This window comes from Cladophialophora psammophila (assembly GCF_000585535.1).
Source record: "Cladophialophora psammophila CBS 110553 chromosome Unknown aczJe-supercont1.44, whole genome shotgun sequence".
Lineage (NCBI taxonomy): Eukaryota > Fungi > Ascomycota > Eurotiomycetes > Chaetothyriales > Herpotrichiellaceae > Cladophialophora > Cladophialophora psammophila.
The window spans coordinates 123,633-142,113 of record NW_006912965.1 but is presented as its reverse complement, the minus strand read 5'-3'; the positions used below and the strand labels follow the sequence as shown (position 1 = coordinate 142,113).

The 18,481-nt window shown below is 51.2% G+C and overlaps 5 protein-coding genes across 5 annotated transcripts; 2 read left to right on the top strand and 3 right to left on the bottom strand.

Annotated features, from left to right (window-relative positions):
* Positions 1–433: 433 nt before the first annotated feature.
* Positions 434–1,663, bottom strand: A1O5_13237 (acetyl-CoA acyltransferase; the record flags this gene model as incomplete). The annotated part of the gene is made up of 1 exon (XM_007753803.1): positions 434–1,663. One exon carries the CDS (start codon positions 1,661–1,663, stop codon positions 434–436), a length of 1,230 nt encoding a protein of 409 aa, XP_007751993.1.
* Positions 1,664–2,351: 688 nt separating this feature from the next.
* Positions 2,352–3,110, top strand: A1O5_13236 (uncharacterized protein; the record flags this gene model as incomplete). The annotated part of the gene is made up of 2 exons (XM_007753802.1): positions 2,352–2,359; positions 2,525–3,110. The coding sequence occupies 2 exons, from the start codon at positions 2,352–2,354 to the stop codon at positions 3,108–3,110; spliced, it is 594 nt and encodes a 197-aa protein (XP_007751992.1).
* Positions 3,111–3,928: 818 nt separating this feature from the next.
* A1O5_13235 (uncharacterized protein) lies at positions 3,929–10,651 on the bottom strand (the record flags this gene model as incomplete). The annotated part of the gene is made up of 1 exon (XM_007753801.1): positions 3,929–10,651. The coding sequence occupies one exon, from the start codon at positions 10,649–10,651 to the stop codon at positions 3,929–3,931; it is 6,723 nt and encodes a 2,240-aa protein (XP_007751991.1).
* Positions 10,652–13,087: 2,436 nt separating this feature from the next.
* Positions 13,088–14,550, top strand: A1O5_13234 (NAK protein kinase; the record flags this gene model as incomplete). Its single annotated transcript, XM_007753800.1, has 2 exons — positions 13,088–13,207; positions 13,276–14,550. The coding sequence occupies 2 exons, from the start codon at positions 13,088–13,090 to the stop codon at positions 14,548–14,550; spliced, it is 1,395 nt and encodes a 464-aa protein (XP_007751990.1).
* An 882-nt stretch (positions 14,551–15,432) lies between these two features.
* On the bottom strand, positions 15,433–17,500 carry A1O5_13233 (uncharacterized protein; the record flags this gene model as incomplete). The annotated part of the gene is made up of 5 exons (XM_007753799.1): positions 15,433–16,034; positions 16,084–16,303; positions 16,357–16,717; positions 16,770–17,280; positions 17,332–17,500. 5 exons carry the CDS (start codon positions 17,498–17,500, stop codon positions 15,433–15,435), a joined length of 1,863 nt encoding a protein of 620 aa, XP_007751989.1.
* Positions 17,501–18,481: the final 981 nt, after the last annotated feature.

Here is an 18,481-nt window from a genome sequence, read left to right as displayed (position 1 = left end):
AGAGAATGAGCATGCTGAGTTATGGCCGTCGAAGTCATATATGTACAACACATGCTGCAGATTGTCGCTGGGCCCTGAATTCAAAATGGCACCTTTTCTCCCTCTAAAACGCGAAGAGAAAACCAGTATATGGAAGTGATGAAAGCGACGCGGAGGGGTGGAAAGGCAGAACCCGCTGTCCAAAAGGTGACTAGTGACAAGAGAAAGCAGTGGCTGTTTGATGTCGCTTGTCTCTTCCCTCTCGGCTCAGGTCTGGGAGAATTTAGAGTCGACAGGCTGAATGTTGGAGGAAATGCACAGAGGTGGCGAGGCGGGAGCTGGTATTGAGGATTGCAAAGTCGACCGGATCGAGGCACCGTGAGAGGCATCAACGGACCGTTCCTTGCCCTTGGCGCCACCTTCCTGCTTGACATGGTGTGCCAGGGGCGAGTGCTTACTCCCTGACGAAGAGGCCTGCCATGCCCATGCCAGTGCCAATGCACATACTCACGACACCGACCTGTCCCTCTTGCAATTGAGGCATCAGAGTCGCGAGCTGTCTTGTCCCAGTCATACCCAATGGGTGACCTAACGCAATCGCTCCACCTCTTGGGTTGACCACTTCCGTGTCCAACCCCAGCTTTCGAATGCAATAAAGAGCTTGACTTGCGAATGCTTCGTTGATCTCCCAGATGTTCACATCTTCTTTCTTCAAGCCAGTATAGTCGAGGAGTTTCGGAATGACCACAGCAGGACCGACACCCATCTCATCTGGCCTGCACCCTGCGACCTGGCTGCCTGCCCACTTTCCAATAATGGTTTTAGTTAGGCCGAGTTCATTGGCAGTTGACCGGCGCATCAGCAATGTCGCAGCAGCACCATCCGAAATCTGGCTGGAATTGCCCGCCGTCGAGAATCCGTCTTGTGAGAAAGCGGGTTTTAGTTTGGCCATCTTCTCGAGGCTAGCATCGTGTCTGATACCGTCATCTTTGTCGACCACGACTTCAGTGGGAGGTGCATCAGGGTGCTCCGGAGCGTATTGTCTGACCTTGACAGGGACGATTTCCGAGTCGAACAGACCAGTTTTCTGTGCCTTTGAAGCTCTGCGATGTGACTCGGCAGCAAAGGCATCCTGGTCTTGTCGATTCACACCGTACCTCTTTGCCACATTTTCGCTAGTGAGGCCCATAGGCATGATGCAGTCCCGTGCATTGTCAATGGGGCTATTCCTGACTTCGTCCCAGAGCATAGTGGGAATCGCCTTGCTCCCGTAATTCTTTGTCATACTCTCCATACCTGCGCCAATGCCCACATCAATCTGTCCCATAGCAATCATGTTCCCAATGCTCGTCACAGCGGCTAGGCCTGAACTGCAAGCTCGGTTTACCGTGTGCAAGGGCGTCCGCTCATGGAAACCAGCGTGTAACTGTGTCATGCGAGAGGCTTTCGATCCACCCAGTTCAGCAAGGACCACACCGACCGCAACGTCGTCGATTTTCGCCGGGTCAAGGTTCGGGTTCGCAGCGAGGGTAGCGCGTAGGACGTGGCAAAGAAGTTCATGGTCGTAGGTGTCTCTAAAGCCCCCTTTGACGGCCCGGGTGACTGGGGTACGTAGAGAGGAGAGGATGACAACGTCGCTGGGTTGTTTGGCGAGTATCTGCTTCAGACCTTGGGCGGCTGCCATGTTTGACGTATTATCCCGAAGGGAGTTTGCACCGGCGCGATTTCAGACAGCGTGTTCTAGATTGTCTATGTTTATAGGAAACTTCAAAAGCCAGACAACGTAGCAGTAATACTGGGGTAAAATATATGTAGGAATGTAATCGTGAGAAGATATGTTCGTCGGGTAAAGAATATCACTCAATTGAACAAGTCGCCATCGGAAGCGGGCAGGGGCCTCGGAAGCAACACTCGGCTCACAAACCCCACCTGGGGGTTGCGGCGGAGCATATAGGCTGCGGCGGCAGTACTCGGTATATGTGCGGCGGTAAAAGCATACTGGGTACATATTACAGCCTACGATGTTACACCCCCCGCTTCACCTTGATCAAGCAAGGGTTGAGGCCAAGGCCGTCAGATGGAGACAGATGCTTCTTATATGCCTCATTCTCTCATAGCAGATTTCGTGTGACTTCTCCCCAACGGCCCTGACAAAGTTGCTGCTTGCCGTTTCCTTTCTCTCTTATTCCTTCTCTCCCTCTCAAGTTCCTCCCATACTGGTTCCTGGTTTTGTTGGGTCCAACACAGACGTCTCATTTTGATTTTCTCACCTCACTTCACAGCCGACACCCTACTAAAGAATATAGGAACCAGGAAACGAGCTGGGGGCGATTTTACCATACCTGTTACCTCGAAAATTCCCCGTCTCGCAAATGATCCGGTATGCGATATTCTTGCGCTGTCTAATGAGGGCATACCAGTGGCCAGTAGACAGACTTCAGATCCACCGTCATCTCCTTTATCAGAGTTTCATCTGAAGATGAGGATCTGCTCCAGGGAAAAGGCCAAAGCACTATGACTCAAAGTCCCCGGCTCAGCGCAACAGGTGGGAAAGCTCTGCTCGCATACCTCAAAATGATTCTGCTAATCCCCGGGGAAACGATGCTTCCAGCGACATTGACGACTACCCAGCGATTCTAGCCAAATGCAGAGATACTGCTCAACCTGCAAAAAGCGATGGTGATGGTGCTGACGATGGCGAAGCTTTGAACGTTGAAAATCTCGACAGCAAAGCGGCTCAGTGTGACGAATTCTCCCACCTCCTATGGCTAGAGCCGATGGAAATAGTGGTGACCATAGGAGGCTCTCCTCCAGATAGGTGCAGAGACTGTGCCGGATTCTGCGGGGCAAAGTTGACCAGACGCAAGAAGATTCGTGGATCATTTTACACGCAGATGTCCAAGCCATTTGAGGAGCTGACATTGTTGGCGTTCGCTCTATTTGACCGATTTGGTATGCTGAGGCTGAAAGACAACCACAAGGACCATGCCACCCGAAAAGGCTTGTGTACGTGGGAAACCAGGCTCGGTTATGGTGACGTTCTGCTCATTCAAGATGTCATCGTCGAAAAGCCCTACCCACGACTAGGGCCGGGGAAGAAAATTATTAGAGGTCTGCTAGAGGTCACTTAGCCCAAGACCGAATATGGGGTTTTTGCTGTTATCCTCTGGCCCGAGTCCTCCAAGGATGGCCCTTTCGAAGATCTTTTCTCACATCTGTAGTGGGAGACACCGGAAATGTCCACAGACCAGGAGTCTTTGACCGTTGCGACTCCGTGGCAATTGCATGGGCCCGCTTAGTTGGCTCCAGACGAAGGCTTGGAACGATTTCGTTACAGCTGCACTTGCGCGAATCTTGGTCCACGGATGAACTGTGCGTTGCGTAGGAGGGCCCCGCCTTGAACATGACAGGCTTTCGGAAGAGTTGGAAGATTTGCCAGGCATTGACTGGGTCAATTCCAATGAGTTTGCACTCTTTCATCTTCCACCTTACTGTCTCAAATTTCTGGGTCGATACAAAGCAGCCCGGCGAGGTTGTGTCGGGCCTTACAATCACGTCACCAGGCGTCTCTATGCTCGTGTCCCGCCAGATGAAATTAATGAAGACTTTGAGTGTGAAGCTGATGGTGAGAAGCCACCTGCGTCAAAAAGTTCTTGACGTGCGGAGGCACTATAAAAGGAGTTAAGTATTAGTCTAGCCTCTGAGGAGATACTCCATGCTCACACGGAAAGAGCCGGACTAAAAAGTTACAATCACGTTTCGCCTTTTTCTTATGTTCTGCTGTCTTTTTGAGAGAATTCAAGGAAGAGCTCATTTTGGCGCAACAGTCGCAATCCCAAACGGCCTTCACAAAGTAGGGATGGCGTCCATTCCTCGTAATATTACCCCTCGCCTTGCTTTTCCCTTCTCGCGATATAAAGATCTTCGTAGCCTCGTCAGTGCGTGGTTTCTACTCTCCGCCATCTTGCATCTCCTCATCTTCATCTCCCTCGTCCTCCTCGTCCTCCTCGCCTTCCTTAACATCCACACTGAACGCCATGCTCTGATCGACACCGATGTACGAGTCGCACATGAGGAACAACGTCAAGTCCTTCTTGCCGGCGGTGGGGACGACATACTCCAACTTTGTTCCAAACTGTTTTTTTGCGATCGTCACGCGTTTGATGGCCAGTAAGGACCTTGTTTTCTCCTCGGCCACAACGAGCCACCAGTTTTCGAGCTTGCGGAGGGGATAGAAGGGGGCATGGACTGTGATATCAACCTCCTGTTCAGCACCGCCTTTGCCTTCGTCTTCTTCCTCTTCCTCTTCTTCCTCCACTTCCCTCGAAATGCGAATCGCTAGGTAGGCTGGGTGGCCCGCCGTGACATCCTCCTTATCCTCGACATCAAACTCGAGTTCGAGACTGGGATACTTGTTATTCGTGAAGTTCGCTGCCTCCACAAGTTGCCGATTGCTCAATCCCATCATCTGCACCAGCTTCGCCTGATTGGGATTCTCCGAAGGGTCCATTGCCGTCATGAAATCGTCGATGTCCTTTATCCCCTGCTTCGCGAGAATATCTACGATTTGAGAGTCGAAATGTGGGATCTGCAGCAACGGAGAATCACGGTCCCACATGGCCTGCACCACCATCTGTGACATTTCCATTGCATTCATGGCGTTCAGGTGGCCTTCCGAACTCAACACATCGACACAAGCAGAGAGCAGCGCGAGCGTTTTTGAAACTATGATTTCTTGATCTTTCGCAAGGTCGATGGGCAATTGCATTCTTGAAAAATGTGCTTGTAGTAACACCATGGCCTTGAAGTGGGGTGAATCGTATATCGGCTCAGACATTTTTACCGGCACGCGATCGTAGATGCGGCGGAGGATGTGATCTTCATGACGACGGAGTTGTATTGATTCAAACTCCGTGGCGGACGTGACAATTTCAAGGAGTCCTTTGAGTTTTGTGCGGGCTGTGAGGGAGAGGAGGAAGGTCTGCATCGTAATGAAGGAGATATTATAGTACGCTGCAATCATGGCCGGGTTGAGGGGAGAGACAGAATCATCTTCTTCGTCCAAGTCGATGATTTTGGCGTCAGAGAGTTCCTTCAGCGTGGTCTCAATGAGTTCCGAGAGGTGTGTGCTAAGGCCGTTATGGGATGTGTCGTTGAGTCCATAGTAGCTCGGGTTCGCCAGAAGGCGGCGGTAGAAGTATGTATATGTGGTCCAGTCGACTGCATCTTGTGTGGATGTGATTGTCTTGGTGCTGATCTCGGTAACAAATGCGTCATGAAGCCAGAGTTGTAGGTGGCTTTCAATGGGCAATGCCTCGTTGAGGAATTTCCTGTAGTATTCGCGCTTCACTGCGGAAACCATGAGCACGCCCTTTCCGATGTCATCTTCACCAGGCCGACACGCTCGACCAAACATTTGTAGAATCTCGCTGATCTGGTAATCGACGTAGCGGTGTTCGCGACCCACAAAGTACTGTGTGCCCATAATTATGACAAGGTGCGCTGTGAAGGGGACCTCCCAACAGACATCGCGTGAAGCAAGCATGAGTTGGATAGCACCAATCTTGAACAGATGGGAGACGATCCTCTTGTCGCTAGTCGATAGTGCCTCGTGATAGTAGCCAATGCCATGTGTAAGGGACTCCGCCAATGCTCGTTCGTTGATTCGCTCCAAGAATGGGGCAAGCTCATTTACGTCAGTGTGCAAGAATCTTTCATCATTATCATCCATTATGCACGCTGAAAGGATATCAAGAGCTGTAGCCCGAACCTGCTTCCTGCCTGGAACGAAGACGATCGCTGGCTTGTCTGGCGACAGCTGCACGATAGATTGGTATGCTGGACGGGCCATCGCCATCATCAAAGACGGAAAATGAGGGATGCTGAAAGACTGGATATGCAATTGCAATCCAACCGGTCTTGTCATAGGGCTGAAGTTATAAATTGTGTGTTTGTTGGCACCGAGCCATTCACCCACGTCTCGGGCATTAGAAAGCGGTACGCTCAACCCAACAATCCGCATGCTGTTTTCCAGTTGAATGTGGATGTATTGCATTCTGGAAACCACAACTTCATAGACAGCGCCGTTTTCGCCACCAATCATATGAAGCTCGTCGGCAATGAACAACTCGACATTCTGCACGTTCTTTCGGCGCTGCCACTGTCTCGAAAGCGCGTCCCATTGAGCGGGAGTTGCCAATACGAGGTCTGATCTGTCCAAGATTCGTAGATCAGCTGTGATTTCGCCAGTTAATGTTGAGATGACCTTTCCACCACCAACTCGGCTCAATCGATCGCTCCAGTCAGAGTAGCAGCCCTCGACCAATTCTTGGAAGGGAGCAACATAGACTGCTTTACCGGCGTCCGGGTTCTTCCAATGTCGAAGAAGAGCAAATTCCGCGCATACTGTCTTTCCGCTCCCCGTTGGTGCCCCTACGAAGACACTGTCATTGCTGTCGTAGAGAGACTTGAAAACTTGAGTCTGAATCTTGTTGAATGCGTCCCACTTGGGATAGAGGGCAACGTAATCTTTGATCTTTAACGCCTGGACGGGCACAGGTTGCAGGTCGAGAAGTGGAGTATGAGGAGGGAATCTTTCAGGGAGGATCAACTTCTGGAACGAAACCGGAACTCTGGTCTCAGAGTGCATCCATCGATCCGATATCAGCGAAATGAAATAGTTGGGTGGAATTGGCTCGCTGATGGGAACAGTGAAGTCAACCAAGTGTTCTGACATGTCGCCCTCTGCGTACTCTCGACGCAGGATGAATAGGTCATGGAACAAGATTTCCTCTCCATCACAATCTTCGACGATGATCCAGAATGACTCAGTGGTGCCGTGCAGCACTTCATCCCACACAAAGTTGGGGGTGATCGTTAATTCAACGCGAAGTAATGATCTGGTGATCGGCTGGACTTGCGCTTGGACCTCTAATCGTGGAAACTTGGAAACAAGGTCGCACACAACTCGTCCAGCTTTGGGAAGACCAAGCAGCTCCCCCATTCGAGGTGGATCAAGGTCAAAGTAGCTGGACCAGGGCACTTCCATTCGCTCAGCTTTCTGAATGTATTCTCTCGGACACATTGCAAACTGCCTCAATGGAGTCATTGTAGGCCACATTCTCTTTTCGGCCATTTTACAGAGGTCCAAGGCAGTCTTTGCCACCCCGGCCCAGCCCTTTTTCAAGCATATTTCGAACATCGCCCTGAGGATTCTTCCTGCGGATTGTGTGACATAAACAAGATCAGCCATCAAAGCCAGCCCCTCCAATTTTAGTCGAGAAATAAATGCTTGGAGAAGCACATTGATTTTGGCTTGGGGCTCATCCATGCCTTCCTTGACAGGAATCGGCACTCTGCCGAGTAACTTCGCCAACTCGAGCTTTTCGTCCTGTCGAACAGGAATGTACTTGAACTCATCGCTGAGAGCAAAGATTCGGAAGAGTTCAATTGTGCCGATCGACGGTTGGACGTGATGATTGTAGGTTAGCATCGAATTATGTGTTATGTAGTAATGTGAAGCAATACGGCCAAGATCTGTAGCTTGCAACTTTCCAGTCTTCCTCTCGTATTTGACAAGTCCGGCTTTTTCGAGAACGATAGCGGCGGAATGGACGAGATCAACTCGCTTCTGCTCCAACGCCTCATCATCGCTATAGTCTGCGCCCACGCTGTAGAGGCCTGGTGAGCGTATCATTCGAACGAATAGATAAGTGTAACCGAGCCACTCAACACCCTCATCGCGGGTGCGGACATTGCCGAGGACAATTTCTGCATTGAGGTTGTCGGCAAGTTTGCCCATCAACTGACTTTCAATAGGTAATTGCTGGTTCATCAACGAAAGGTAGTACTGAATCTCTGCTTGGGAAGTGATAATGATACCTTCACCATATGAGTCAAACTGTGGACGACCCGCTCGACCGAGCATCTGAAGCACATCTTGTGGACTCAATTCGACCCAGCTTCCTTTTTCGGGGGAATAAACCTGGGTACCTTTGATCACGACCGTATGAGCAGGCAAGTTGACACCCCAAGCAAGGGTCGCAGTGCAGACGAGGACTCTCAGATAGCCATCGGCAAATAGGTCTTGCACTGATGTCCGATCGGCAACGCCCATTCCGGCATGGTGAATTCCAAATCCATAAGGCAGCAAGTCTTTCAGGTTGGCGTCATTGACCGCATCAGCTTCTTCTTGCAGGACGGACCTGCTTGCCGCGTCAGTCCGCATAATTTGGCCAATCGTTTCTAGCTCAATGGCCTTGTCACGGATATATTTGGCAGTTTTGGCCGTTTCTTTTCGAGAATGGACAAATATCAACATTTGTTGCTGGTTTGTCCCTGCGTGCTCGATGGCTTTTGCATAGCAGATGTCGTTCATCGTCTTGAGCTGCTTGATTGCTTTCTTGTCGGTCACGCCAATGAATTCCTGCCGAAGAGGGCAGGGTCTAAAGGATCCATCGAAGTGGAATAGACCCTTCTCGGGGTCTACCCGCAGAAAAGTGGCCACGTCTCGGTAGTTGGGAAGGGTTGCACTCAAGCCTACAATCCGCACAGGCTCGCCAGTCTGTTCGATCTTTCGTATGGTCCTGCTGACAATACTTTCGATCACGGGTCCACGGTCGTCGTGCAGCAGATGGATTTCATCAATGACGATAAGTCGTACCAGTCTGGTGTAGCTTTGATCGGTTGCTTTTCGCGTTATGACGTCCCATTTTTCTGGAGTCGTTACAATGACCTGAGTGTCCGCAATCTGTTGCTTGGTGAGCTGACGATCTCCCGTGAGCTCGGAGACCCTGATCCCATATACTTCAAGTCGTTTGCCGAAATTGCCCACTTGTTCCTGCACTAAAGCCTTCAAAGGTGCAATGTAAATAATCTTGAAGTCGTCCAGCATGATTTCGCCAGTTTCTGGATTTCTATGTTTCCCGATTTCACGCAACATCGTAAGCATCGCGACATTTGTCTTGCCAGATCCGGTTGGAGCGCAAATAAGCATATTACCATCATCGTGGAAGGCAGAGGGGAAGCATTTCGACTGAATCCGGTTCAGCTCCTTCGCAGATCCAAAACCTTGCCTTGCCCAATCAGGAAGTTCAGTAGTGGGAATGTTCTTCTCACCAGGGTCTCGCTTGGGTTTGGGTGGCGGGACATGAATTTCCTCATAGCCCTTGAATGTTCGTTTCGTGGAGCCTTGCGGCAGAATAACCTTTGGATTGGTCATCAGATGATTTCCCTGTTCAAAGACAAGGTTCTCGAGGTTGATAACCCGCTGTGGCTGCAAGCCTCCAGAAAGAACACCGTCTTTTTTCTTTTCCTGATCTTCCTGTGCTTTGGGGATATCGATGTCCATCAGGTCCAGTTTCATCTTCTTAGCCGGTCGTGGCGTTTCCCCAGGCCGGCCCAACTTGCCAAGTAGTTCGTCAAGAATCGCCCGGTGGCCTGCCTCAACCATTCCACTCTCGACAAGATGTCGAGCGTCCTCGTCCTCTGCAGTTCTGCGCCACCTAGTCACCCAAACGATCTTGTCTCTGTTGGAGACCAGCTTCCCAACCATATCGGGATGTTCGTAGTCAAACAAATCCATCAGGTCATTTTCGATATCGCGAAGGGATATTTCTTCGCCTTGGAGAGACTTGCCGGAGAGGATTTGAAGTGCATCTTGGGTCTTTTGCTGCTGAATAACGGCATCAGAATATACGGAACCAATTTGCCGTTGGAGCCAATAAGCATCAATTTCGTCGATGGGAATAGAGTCGGAAACTTCTCGCTTTCTGCGACTCGATTCACCCAGACCGCTGTCTATGACCATCGGGGCGTCTTCGTCTTCATCTACGTCGACATCGGGAGCGGCTGCCCCACCAGCTGATGCAGACTCTTCAAGACCAGGCTGGTCCTGAATGTCCTCCTCTTCGTCAGTGTCCCCCTCATCCTCGTCTCGAACTTCGTATGTCCGCCTGATGCCATCTTCGTCTACATCTTCGTCTTCATCAAAGACCACTGCGACACCCTGGCGTTCATCGAGCTCGGCCTCATCTGCGCCCGCGCCGTCTGCCATGTTATCGTCCTCGTCTTGCGCATCATAATCTGTGATCTTTTTGCCCAGATTGATTAGTTCGTTGAACTGCTTGGGGGTCATTGTAATTCCCACGATCTCATCGATCTCTTTCTTTTTATCAAAGTCTTTCATGTTTTCATCTTTTAGATATTCGAGGATGGCATCGGCAGCGCTTCGAACGATTTCCTGTGAGACATCTCCAAGAGCGTTTGCGGTCACGGTGAGCAGCAGATCGTAAGTCGCCCGAGTGGCGGGAGTCCTAGGACGATACTTGAGTCCTTCTATCAGTGCATCGCCGGCGGAGAGGACGCCGGCACCTCTAGGTTGGGCAGGCTCACCCCTCTTTCGTTTCCTCTGTTCTCGTTCCAAGACATCTTCTCCCTCAAGTATGGAGCCTCTTTCGACACCTTGCAGGCCCGGCGCAATCTTTTTTTGCTTCGGCACTTGATCTCGAGCGACCCGCGACCCCATATCACGGATATTCAGTCTTCCAGCCAGAGACTCAGGGTCGCCGGTATTTTCGTCTGTACGGCGGGAAACGAATCGACGGTCCACCTGGAGAACCAGGTTCGACATCGCCGAGTATTTGTATTGCGACACATTGTTGGGGTCTGCCATTTTGACGGCAGGAGGATCACAACCTTATGGATCGATTGAGGGGTTGCGATGGATGCGAAGCAGGATCAGATGCTGGACAGGTATGAGGACGAATTCGTCCAAGGTTTTACTGGAGGAAAGTGAATATCTCGGTGGCCATGAGCAGAATCAAGCAGTTCTGCACTGTTCCACCGTCATTTAGAAAGCGCAGCCTGGCGGCAAATAGGTCTGGTGTATGATGGCGACTGTAACTCAAAAAAGTTTCCTTGCCTCTCGCCTGCTCTCCAATCTTGGCACGTCTCTCGGCAAACCTTCCATATTCCTTCCATCTCGAAAACAGCTCCGAAAGGCTACTTGTTACAACCCCTGAGGCTGGCTGAGCTAACTGTCCTCCCTATCAGTCGCTGAACACATTCCTCTCGCTTCTCTTGGGCGCAACAGACCGTCGCCACCAAGAATTTAGGCATCACCCAGGTCCGAACCGCTGGCCATGAATCCTATCTAGACCTTCCGGTCAATGTTCACAGGATCTCTTGCCGAGTTCAATATTTAGGTTTCTATGTCTACCGCTTTATTGTAGATGACTACTTCGAGGGCAATATATATCTCAAAAGGGCGTCAAGAGCGTCTCCACAACGTGTGAAGATCCAGATAGTCTCATTCACAGTTATTGATCTTGATCAGCCGTGTCACAAGTCGAATGGCGACGCGGTAATCTGGACGGATGGTGGGCAGCGAACGCTACCGGGAATATACCTATCCTGGCGAAGGGCGAACTTCGTGGTCGGCAAAAGCAGCGGTGCTACTGCATGAAGTCAGGGTCCTCGTGTGAGTATGCATTTCTTGCAGAGCAGGGTAGTCTGTCGTCGACAAGCTTTTCGGTGTTTGTGTCCACCCAAGAGCGCTTGCATGAATGTGAAAGACGGGTGGACATCGGGTAAGCTATATGAATTCTTTTCCAGTATTGCGTGCCTTGGGCAGCCTTGTTTCTTGAGAACAAGCTGATATGGTCAGGACAACGACACTGCCACCACGTATTGGCGCTATTGTCGGATTCGCTTTTGAAATTTAAGTTGAGGAAGCCAACATACGATGTTGATGGAGATGCAAGCTAAGGGAAGCTGTAGGAACCACCCGTTGCGCACGATATTGGGACTTACATTTGTTATAACCTCCCTTCAGCCCTTCCGGCGGCCTAAAATGCCTTTCATTCTCGTTTACATGTCCATCTTCCGCTATTCTACGGCCTGTTCGAACGTGGCGCCTATCGTTTGATCTCATCTGCATGTGCTTCAGATGACCAGGGCCGGAGCCAAAGTCGACTGAGCCTTGTTGACATTGTAGTTCCAGGTCAAAAATCAACCACCAGCTTTGGAGATTCCAGGCCACCCACAATACAGGTACTAGTTTCCATTAAGAAGACGAGGGGCGTCTCTCATTCGTGTCTTTTTTTTTTGGGAATGGCTTTGATATGTTAGTACATAGCTGTTTGCTTACGGCGCTCAACCGGCACTAGTCGGTGAGGCTGAATCGTCCCCCCGGAAATTCGTATCCATTTTGAACCATGTTCTGTTTCCAGGTATAACTCCAAGGACATGGCAGAAGATACGAGGTACATTGGCCACTATGTCTCGAGACATGTATATAGCTACCCAAAGATTTCAGCCGTGAATTGTTAACATTCAACACGGATGTGTACCCCGAACCTCCAGGTCAAGCATCGAGTGTGCCTCAAATTGGTGGATTATTTGTGCCCAGAACCTGCAACGGGACCTGGGCGGAATCCATCGCGATCACACCCACTTCTCTCGCCGTCATTTTCCTTTGACTCAGGGCATACACTCATGGACAGTCGTGAATGTATGACTAGGATGTCCAGAAATCCCAATTGCAGTGTCCAGCGGTGAGCTTTTGATGTGTATGTGTTGCAGGTTGTATTTATGAGATTGATAGACCAGCAGAGTGCTACGTGTCCTCGACTTGGTAAGGCCCTCAAGCCAAAAAGTGGTTTCACGGTTGGGCGCTGAAAACAAGAGCAAGAACGATTCCAATGAGGGCAACAGGGCAAACAGAGAGGACGAGGTAGCAAGGCTGGAAATCCTCGCCGCGTCGCCGCGTGTTGCTATGATTCACCCAGGAGAGCAGTGGGCAAATTCTACTGTGGATCATGTCTCGCAGCCGCGCGGATCATACCACCACGAATGCAAGCCTCCAATGTATACACTCTTACCTATACTCCGTATTTTTCAAGTGAAATGCGACACGCCGAAGAACATATGTGTGCCAGAGCCTTTTCCAGCCTACCTTCCTGATCGCCCTCCGGCCAACTCCCTGTACAAGAAGCGTGGTTATCTTCGACATTTTATTGTCGCCGTCCTTCGAATCGGTCTTACACACTCCCATCATCCTCCTGACTGAGGGACGGCTTACACCCATTTTGGCCCTCAACCGCCCACGATGGCGAACACAATCCTAGATATATTCTATTCTTTATCCAGCTGTATATGCTGTTTTCCGAGTACTCCGCAGTTAAAGATCAACAACAGAAGCTTCCGCATGCTTCGGCTGCTAGGCGAGGTAGGATTCCTCAAGAACGTGGACATACCAGACTCACACGGTCCTGACACCATCTTTTCTCTGAATAGGGCGGCTTCTCATATGTCTACCTCGTCCAAGACACCTCCGATTCCGCTCTCTATGCACTCAAGAAGATCCGCTGTCCCTTCGGCCAAGAATCGGTGTCCCAAGCCCTCAAGGAAGTCGAAGCGTATACTCTGTTCGCGCCGCACCCTAACATAATCCACGCTGTCGACCACGCCGTGCAAACAGATTCAACCACGAAAGTCTCTGGGATTGGGACAGATGCGGCGAACGGGGCTAGTAAAACCGTCTACATCCTCTTGCCTTATTACCGGAGGGGTAATCTGCAAGATATGATCAACGCGAACTTAGTAAACCACACCCGCTTCGGTGAGAGACGGCTCATGCAATTGATGCTCGGAGTCTGCAAAGCACTGAAAGCCATGCACCAATACCGCGTGCGGAATACGCCATCACGGTCCGCCGCACAATCTATGCGCGACGATGCCGCAAGTGAAGATGCCGACGCCGCAAAGCGGAAAGCTCGCGTTACCAAACGAACAACGACGGCGTCACAAGAAAACCAAGAAGATTTGGCGGAAGAGCAGGAAGAACCGCTCATGCCCTCCGATGAAGTCACCCGCGCGCAAGACGGCAAGAATCCCGGCGAAACGCGGGCCTATGCACACCGAGACATCAAACCTGGTAACATCATGATCGACGATGACGGCCGTACCCCGATCCTGATGGATCTAGGATCCCTTGCACCAAGTCCAACGCCTATAACGTCCCGCTCCCTCGCTATCGCCGTGCAAGACACGGCGGCCGAACACAGTACCATGCCTTACCGCGCCCCCGAGCTCTTCGACGTCAAAACCGGCTCCGTCATCGACACGAAAGTCGACATCTGGAGTCTCGGATGCACGATGTATGCTTGTCTCGTCGGGAAATCTCCTTTCGAAGCCAGAAGCGACGAGACTGGTGGTAGTCTCAGCATTTGCGTGTTGGGTGGAGACTGGAGATGGCCTGATGAGGGAAACATCTCAAAGGGCAAGAACAAAGTCGGATCAACGCCTTCGCGTTCAAATACAGCGCTGTCGCCGGACGGCGCCTCGGCGGCGAATGGAGACGCAAATAAATCCCCCAATGCGACCATGGGAGCTTCTGGTGGGAGAATATACCCGCACCCGGCCGCGAGGGAAGTCGTCAGGAGGTGTCTACAAGTTGAACCGGCGGAGCGGCCAGACGTGGACGAATTGATGACCTTGATTGATACATGTCTCAGCGAGTTGCCTGAAGATGATGAAACGGGAGGCTCGGAGGGCGATGGTGATTTGTGAGAAATTTGTTGATACTTGTTATTTAGTTCCTTTTCCACGCGTTCCCATGTGCTTGATTGATGCACATTACTTCTTTCACTTCTACATATTCAAAAGTTCTTACCCAGCCCTTGGAACTGAGCAATGTGTCTGTATATCGGTTGTCTGCTCTGTTTTGTCTGCGGGAGGAATGCGATATAACTGCGTTGTATCTTCTGGACTTCTGGCGTTCGGCCTTGACTGACGGTCGAGATATAGGGATTCCGGACCTTTCATGAGTCCTAGATATCTGAAGTCGTAACTAAATATATCAGCTTCAGCTTCAGCTTGTTAGGATGTTAGAGATCAAATGACCTTACATTCGGTACATACCTCGTGACCCGACCCGTCGAGACAGAAAGAACTAGTACTCGGTAACTTGTAGCGGAATTGCTCCTCTTTTGTATCATCGACATGAATTCGTTGTAATATATAGCATTTTCTTTTCGTGCCCTAGCTACATTGGTGGAACCTCTCAGCGCGCTGCCTTTCTTTCCTAGATAATCTGACTGAATACAAGAAGAATGAAGAAGTCAACGAGGCGAAGAGCCACGGCCGTGTTGCTGAGCGCCAATTCGTCTCCTCCCAAAGACCGTCGGGGACATGAAGCGTGAGAATGTGCGTGAAGATTCCATTTCGATCATTGCCGACCCAGCTCGCCCTGTCTCGTACGGATGTCGAGGACACCTCTAGGTCCTCCGCACACACTGAGGATTTCTCAGTATCTGACCCGCGAGGATGCATCGGGAGTGATGAAAGACAATCCCTACCAAACTCCCATGGACGCCTAAAAACATCGCAGATGACGCGTCAATGATCCCTCTCCCTCCTAGACCGTTGCATTACTTAGCCTCGTGTTCCTGTTTATTCGGTGGTCTTGACAACGTCTGCAGCCTCCGTAGCAGCCGCTGCTGATTTTGGTGCTTTCTCCATGGTTTCGGGCGCCGCCGCTTCAGGCTTCGCTGGCTCTTCCACCACAGCCTTTACAGGTTCAGCGTTCTCTTCAGGTTTCTCTGCCTCGGGCTCTGCCGTTGACTTCTCAGCGGCTTCAACACCCTCAGCAGCCTCGGTAGCCTCGACTGGCTTTTCAGGAGGAGCAGAAGCGTCTTCCTTCTTCTCTTCTTCAGGAGCTTCTTCGGACTTCTCATCATGAACTCCGTTTGTGGCAGTGTCTTTGTCACCAGCAGTGTCATCAGCCGGCTCCGCACCAAGAATCTTGTTCCACTGGCTCAAAAGCTCAACGGAGCGCTTTCGAAACTGAAATTCTTCGTCTCTGGGAATTGTGTTGAGCTTGATCAAGGCTTTCAAGACCTTGTTGATCTTGGTGGTTCGAATGATGCTGACTTCCAGATCCGCATAGCCTTCGAGCTTTTTAATGTATGTAGCCATCTGCGGCATCTCATCTTCTTGAGGAGCTTGATCTCTGGACAAGAACCCCTTTTGCAGCTTGTGGCGGAGAAAGAGGACTGGACTAGGTTAGCTGATATTGAAAGGTCCGAGGAGCTGAATACCCACCTTCTTTCTCACGAGACTTGCGTGCCTCGACTGGGTCAAGCGGCTTCTCTTCTGGCTCCTGCTCGACCGCGTCTACCATCTCCTCATCTTCCTGGGCGGCACGGGACTTTCTCTTCTCCGATCGGGCCTTAGTTGCCTTCTCCTTAGGCTTCTTCTCTTCAGTCTTGGGTGTCTTGTTGGTGGTCAATTTGATCTTGGTGGTCTTGGGTGTCTTTGCAGGCTACACGGAATTAGAAGCCACCACAGGGAATTTACAGGACTCCTGCTACTCACCTTCTGATCTTCATCTTCCTCTTCGTCGGCCTCCTTCTTACGCTTTTTGGAAGATTTCTTGGGCTCAACATCGGCTTCAGCCTCTTCCATCTCAACGTCCTCCGGTTCGGCTTTGGCTTCGCTCTTACGCTTCTTCTTCTCAGCTTTGGCAACCTTTTCAGCTTCTCGGGCCTCTTTCGCGTCGATCTCGGCTTGCAAAGCTGCTGCGTGTTCGTCAAGCATGTTCTTGAAGTATTGTAGGTCGTGGCCCTCAGCAGCGACTTTGTATGCGCCAAGAAGGGCTTTGCCTTTGCCCTTTTCTGGGACATCGTTACACTCTTCAGGTGTCAACGGAGTCAGGTCGGTGTTGTGAATCCACACGCTTTTGGCTGTCAGCTGAAAATGCGACGAACGAGCAGGTAGATGGGACTTACAATTCATTCGTGCCCAGGAACATGATAGGGAAGGTTCGTTCGTGCATTTTCTTACCGCCGTCTGCGTAAGCTTCGTTGTAGGTGCCATCGGCCTTTTTGGTGGTGACGGGCCTGTTGTTGATCATAATATCAGGAAGCATGTCTTCATCTGCGATGATTGATGGCCAGGGTGGATAGCCTTTGAGCCTGGCGAGATAGTAGTCGCCCGGTTCGGCATCGAGATGAGTGATTTTGGACATGGACTTCTTCTTGTTGAGCTTCTTGCCTTTGTTTTCAGGGACGGTCGACGACTTCCTTCTCGAAGAAGAGGACTTCTTTTCGGCAGAGGCTGCGCCGTTGATCTCCGGCTGAGCAGTCTCTGCCTCACCCGCGTCCTTCATCATCTCGGTGTCCTCAGCAGCCGGAGCCATGGGCTCAGATTCAGCCGCGGGTTCTTGGGGCTCTTGAGGCTCTTGAGGCTCTTTTGGAGGTTCTGATGCGGGCTCGACCGGGCCATTTGCGGTAACATTATCTATGAGTCAAGATTAGCATGTTTTCCAAACTATGAATGCATCAAGCGTACCTGTGCTTTGAGCTGGTTCAGTCTCAGCAGGTTGCTCAGCCGGAAGAGCCCCCGACATCTCCGCAACGGTCTCGGAGGCAGGCTCTGCTGATGACGGAGGAGCTCCGTCGGCAGGTTGTGGTACCTTGACAGGGACCTCTGTCACGGGAGCCGACTCCTCAGACGCCATGTTGGAACGAGGCGGGTGAAGGAGGAGGGTTGATGGAGAGATTGACGCGTTGGTGGCTCGCGCAGGAGAGAGAGTTGACGAGCCTGTGCGACAGAGATATCAGCAACGCAATACTTGGAAAGACGCTGGCCAGCGCGAGATCAGTTTGCCTCGTGGAATCAAAGGCCCAGCTCGGTGGTGCGCAGTTGGTGCGAGGGACGCGACAACAGAGGTAGCTCATGCAAAACCCGGATTGAACAAGACCGGCCACCCGGCAACAGCAAACAAGGGGGAGAACTACAGACCAAGCGACTCTGGATCGATTGCGGATTGATGATGATGACGATGATATCGATGCGACAAAGGGTGGGATGGTAGAATGCAAGTGGTCGCGATGGGATGGGAAGTGAAGACTGCGACTGCGACAATGATGGAGAGGGAATTGAAATGCCCCAAAGCAATGAAGAGAGAAAAGCCACTGCGACTGCCTGACAGCCAATCACCGCGCTGCTTGTCGCCAAGGCCCTTGGGGGGAAGCTGCCGCCAGCTGGGCTCGGTGCCCTTGCGAAAATGAACTCGGCCAGCAATCGCCAGTCTCTTTGCAGCGTCTTGCAGCGTCATTCAGTGTCCTTAGGCCGCCAGACAACCCACCCCATCTATCTTCTTCCTCTTTGCGCTCTCAAGACATAAAAAAAACGACACTCACCTGGATCCTTCGCCAGCAGGATCTGCTGTTGAAATTGCTGATATCGGGAGGTCAAGTTCCGATGGAATGAGGCGGAGAAAGAGACAGCACTGATTAGGACCACCTCCACAACGATGATTGATGTCAGAAGTACGAGGTACTCCGTACTTGGGCCAGCGCTGGTGTTGTCGTTGCCGCGACTTGAATCAAAACCAGAACCAGGAAATGGCGATCGGGTGCCCTGTTCGTCCACTTTGTCGAGGCAAAAGAAAAATGGCTGGGGCAAGCTGGGGGATAAAAGACCTGACCTGCGGGTG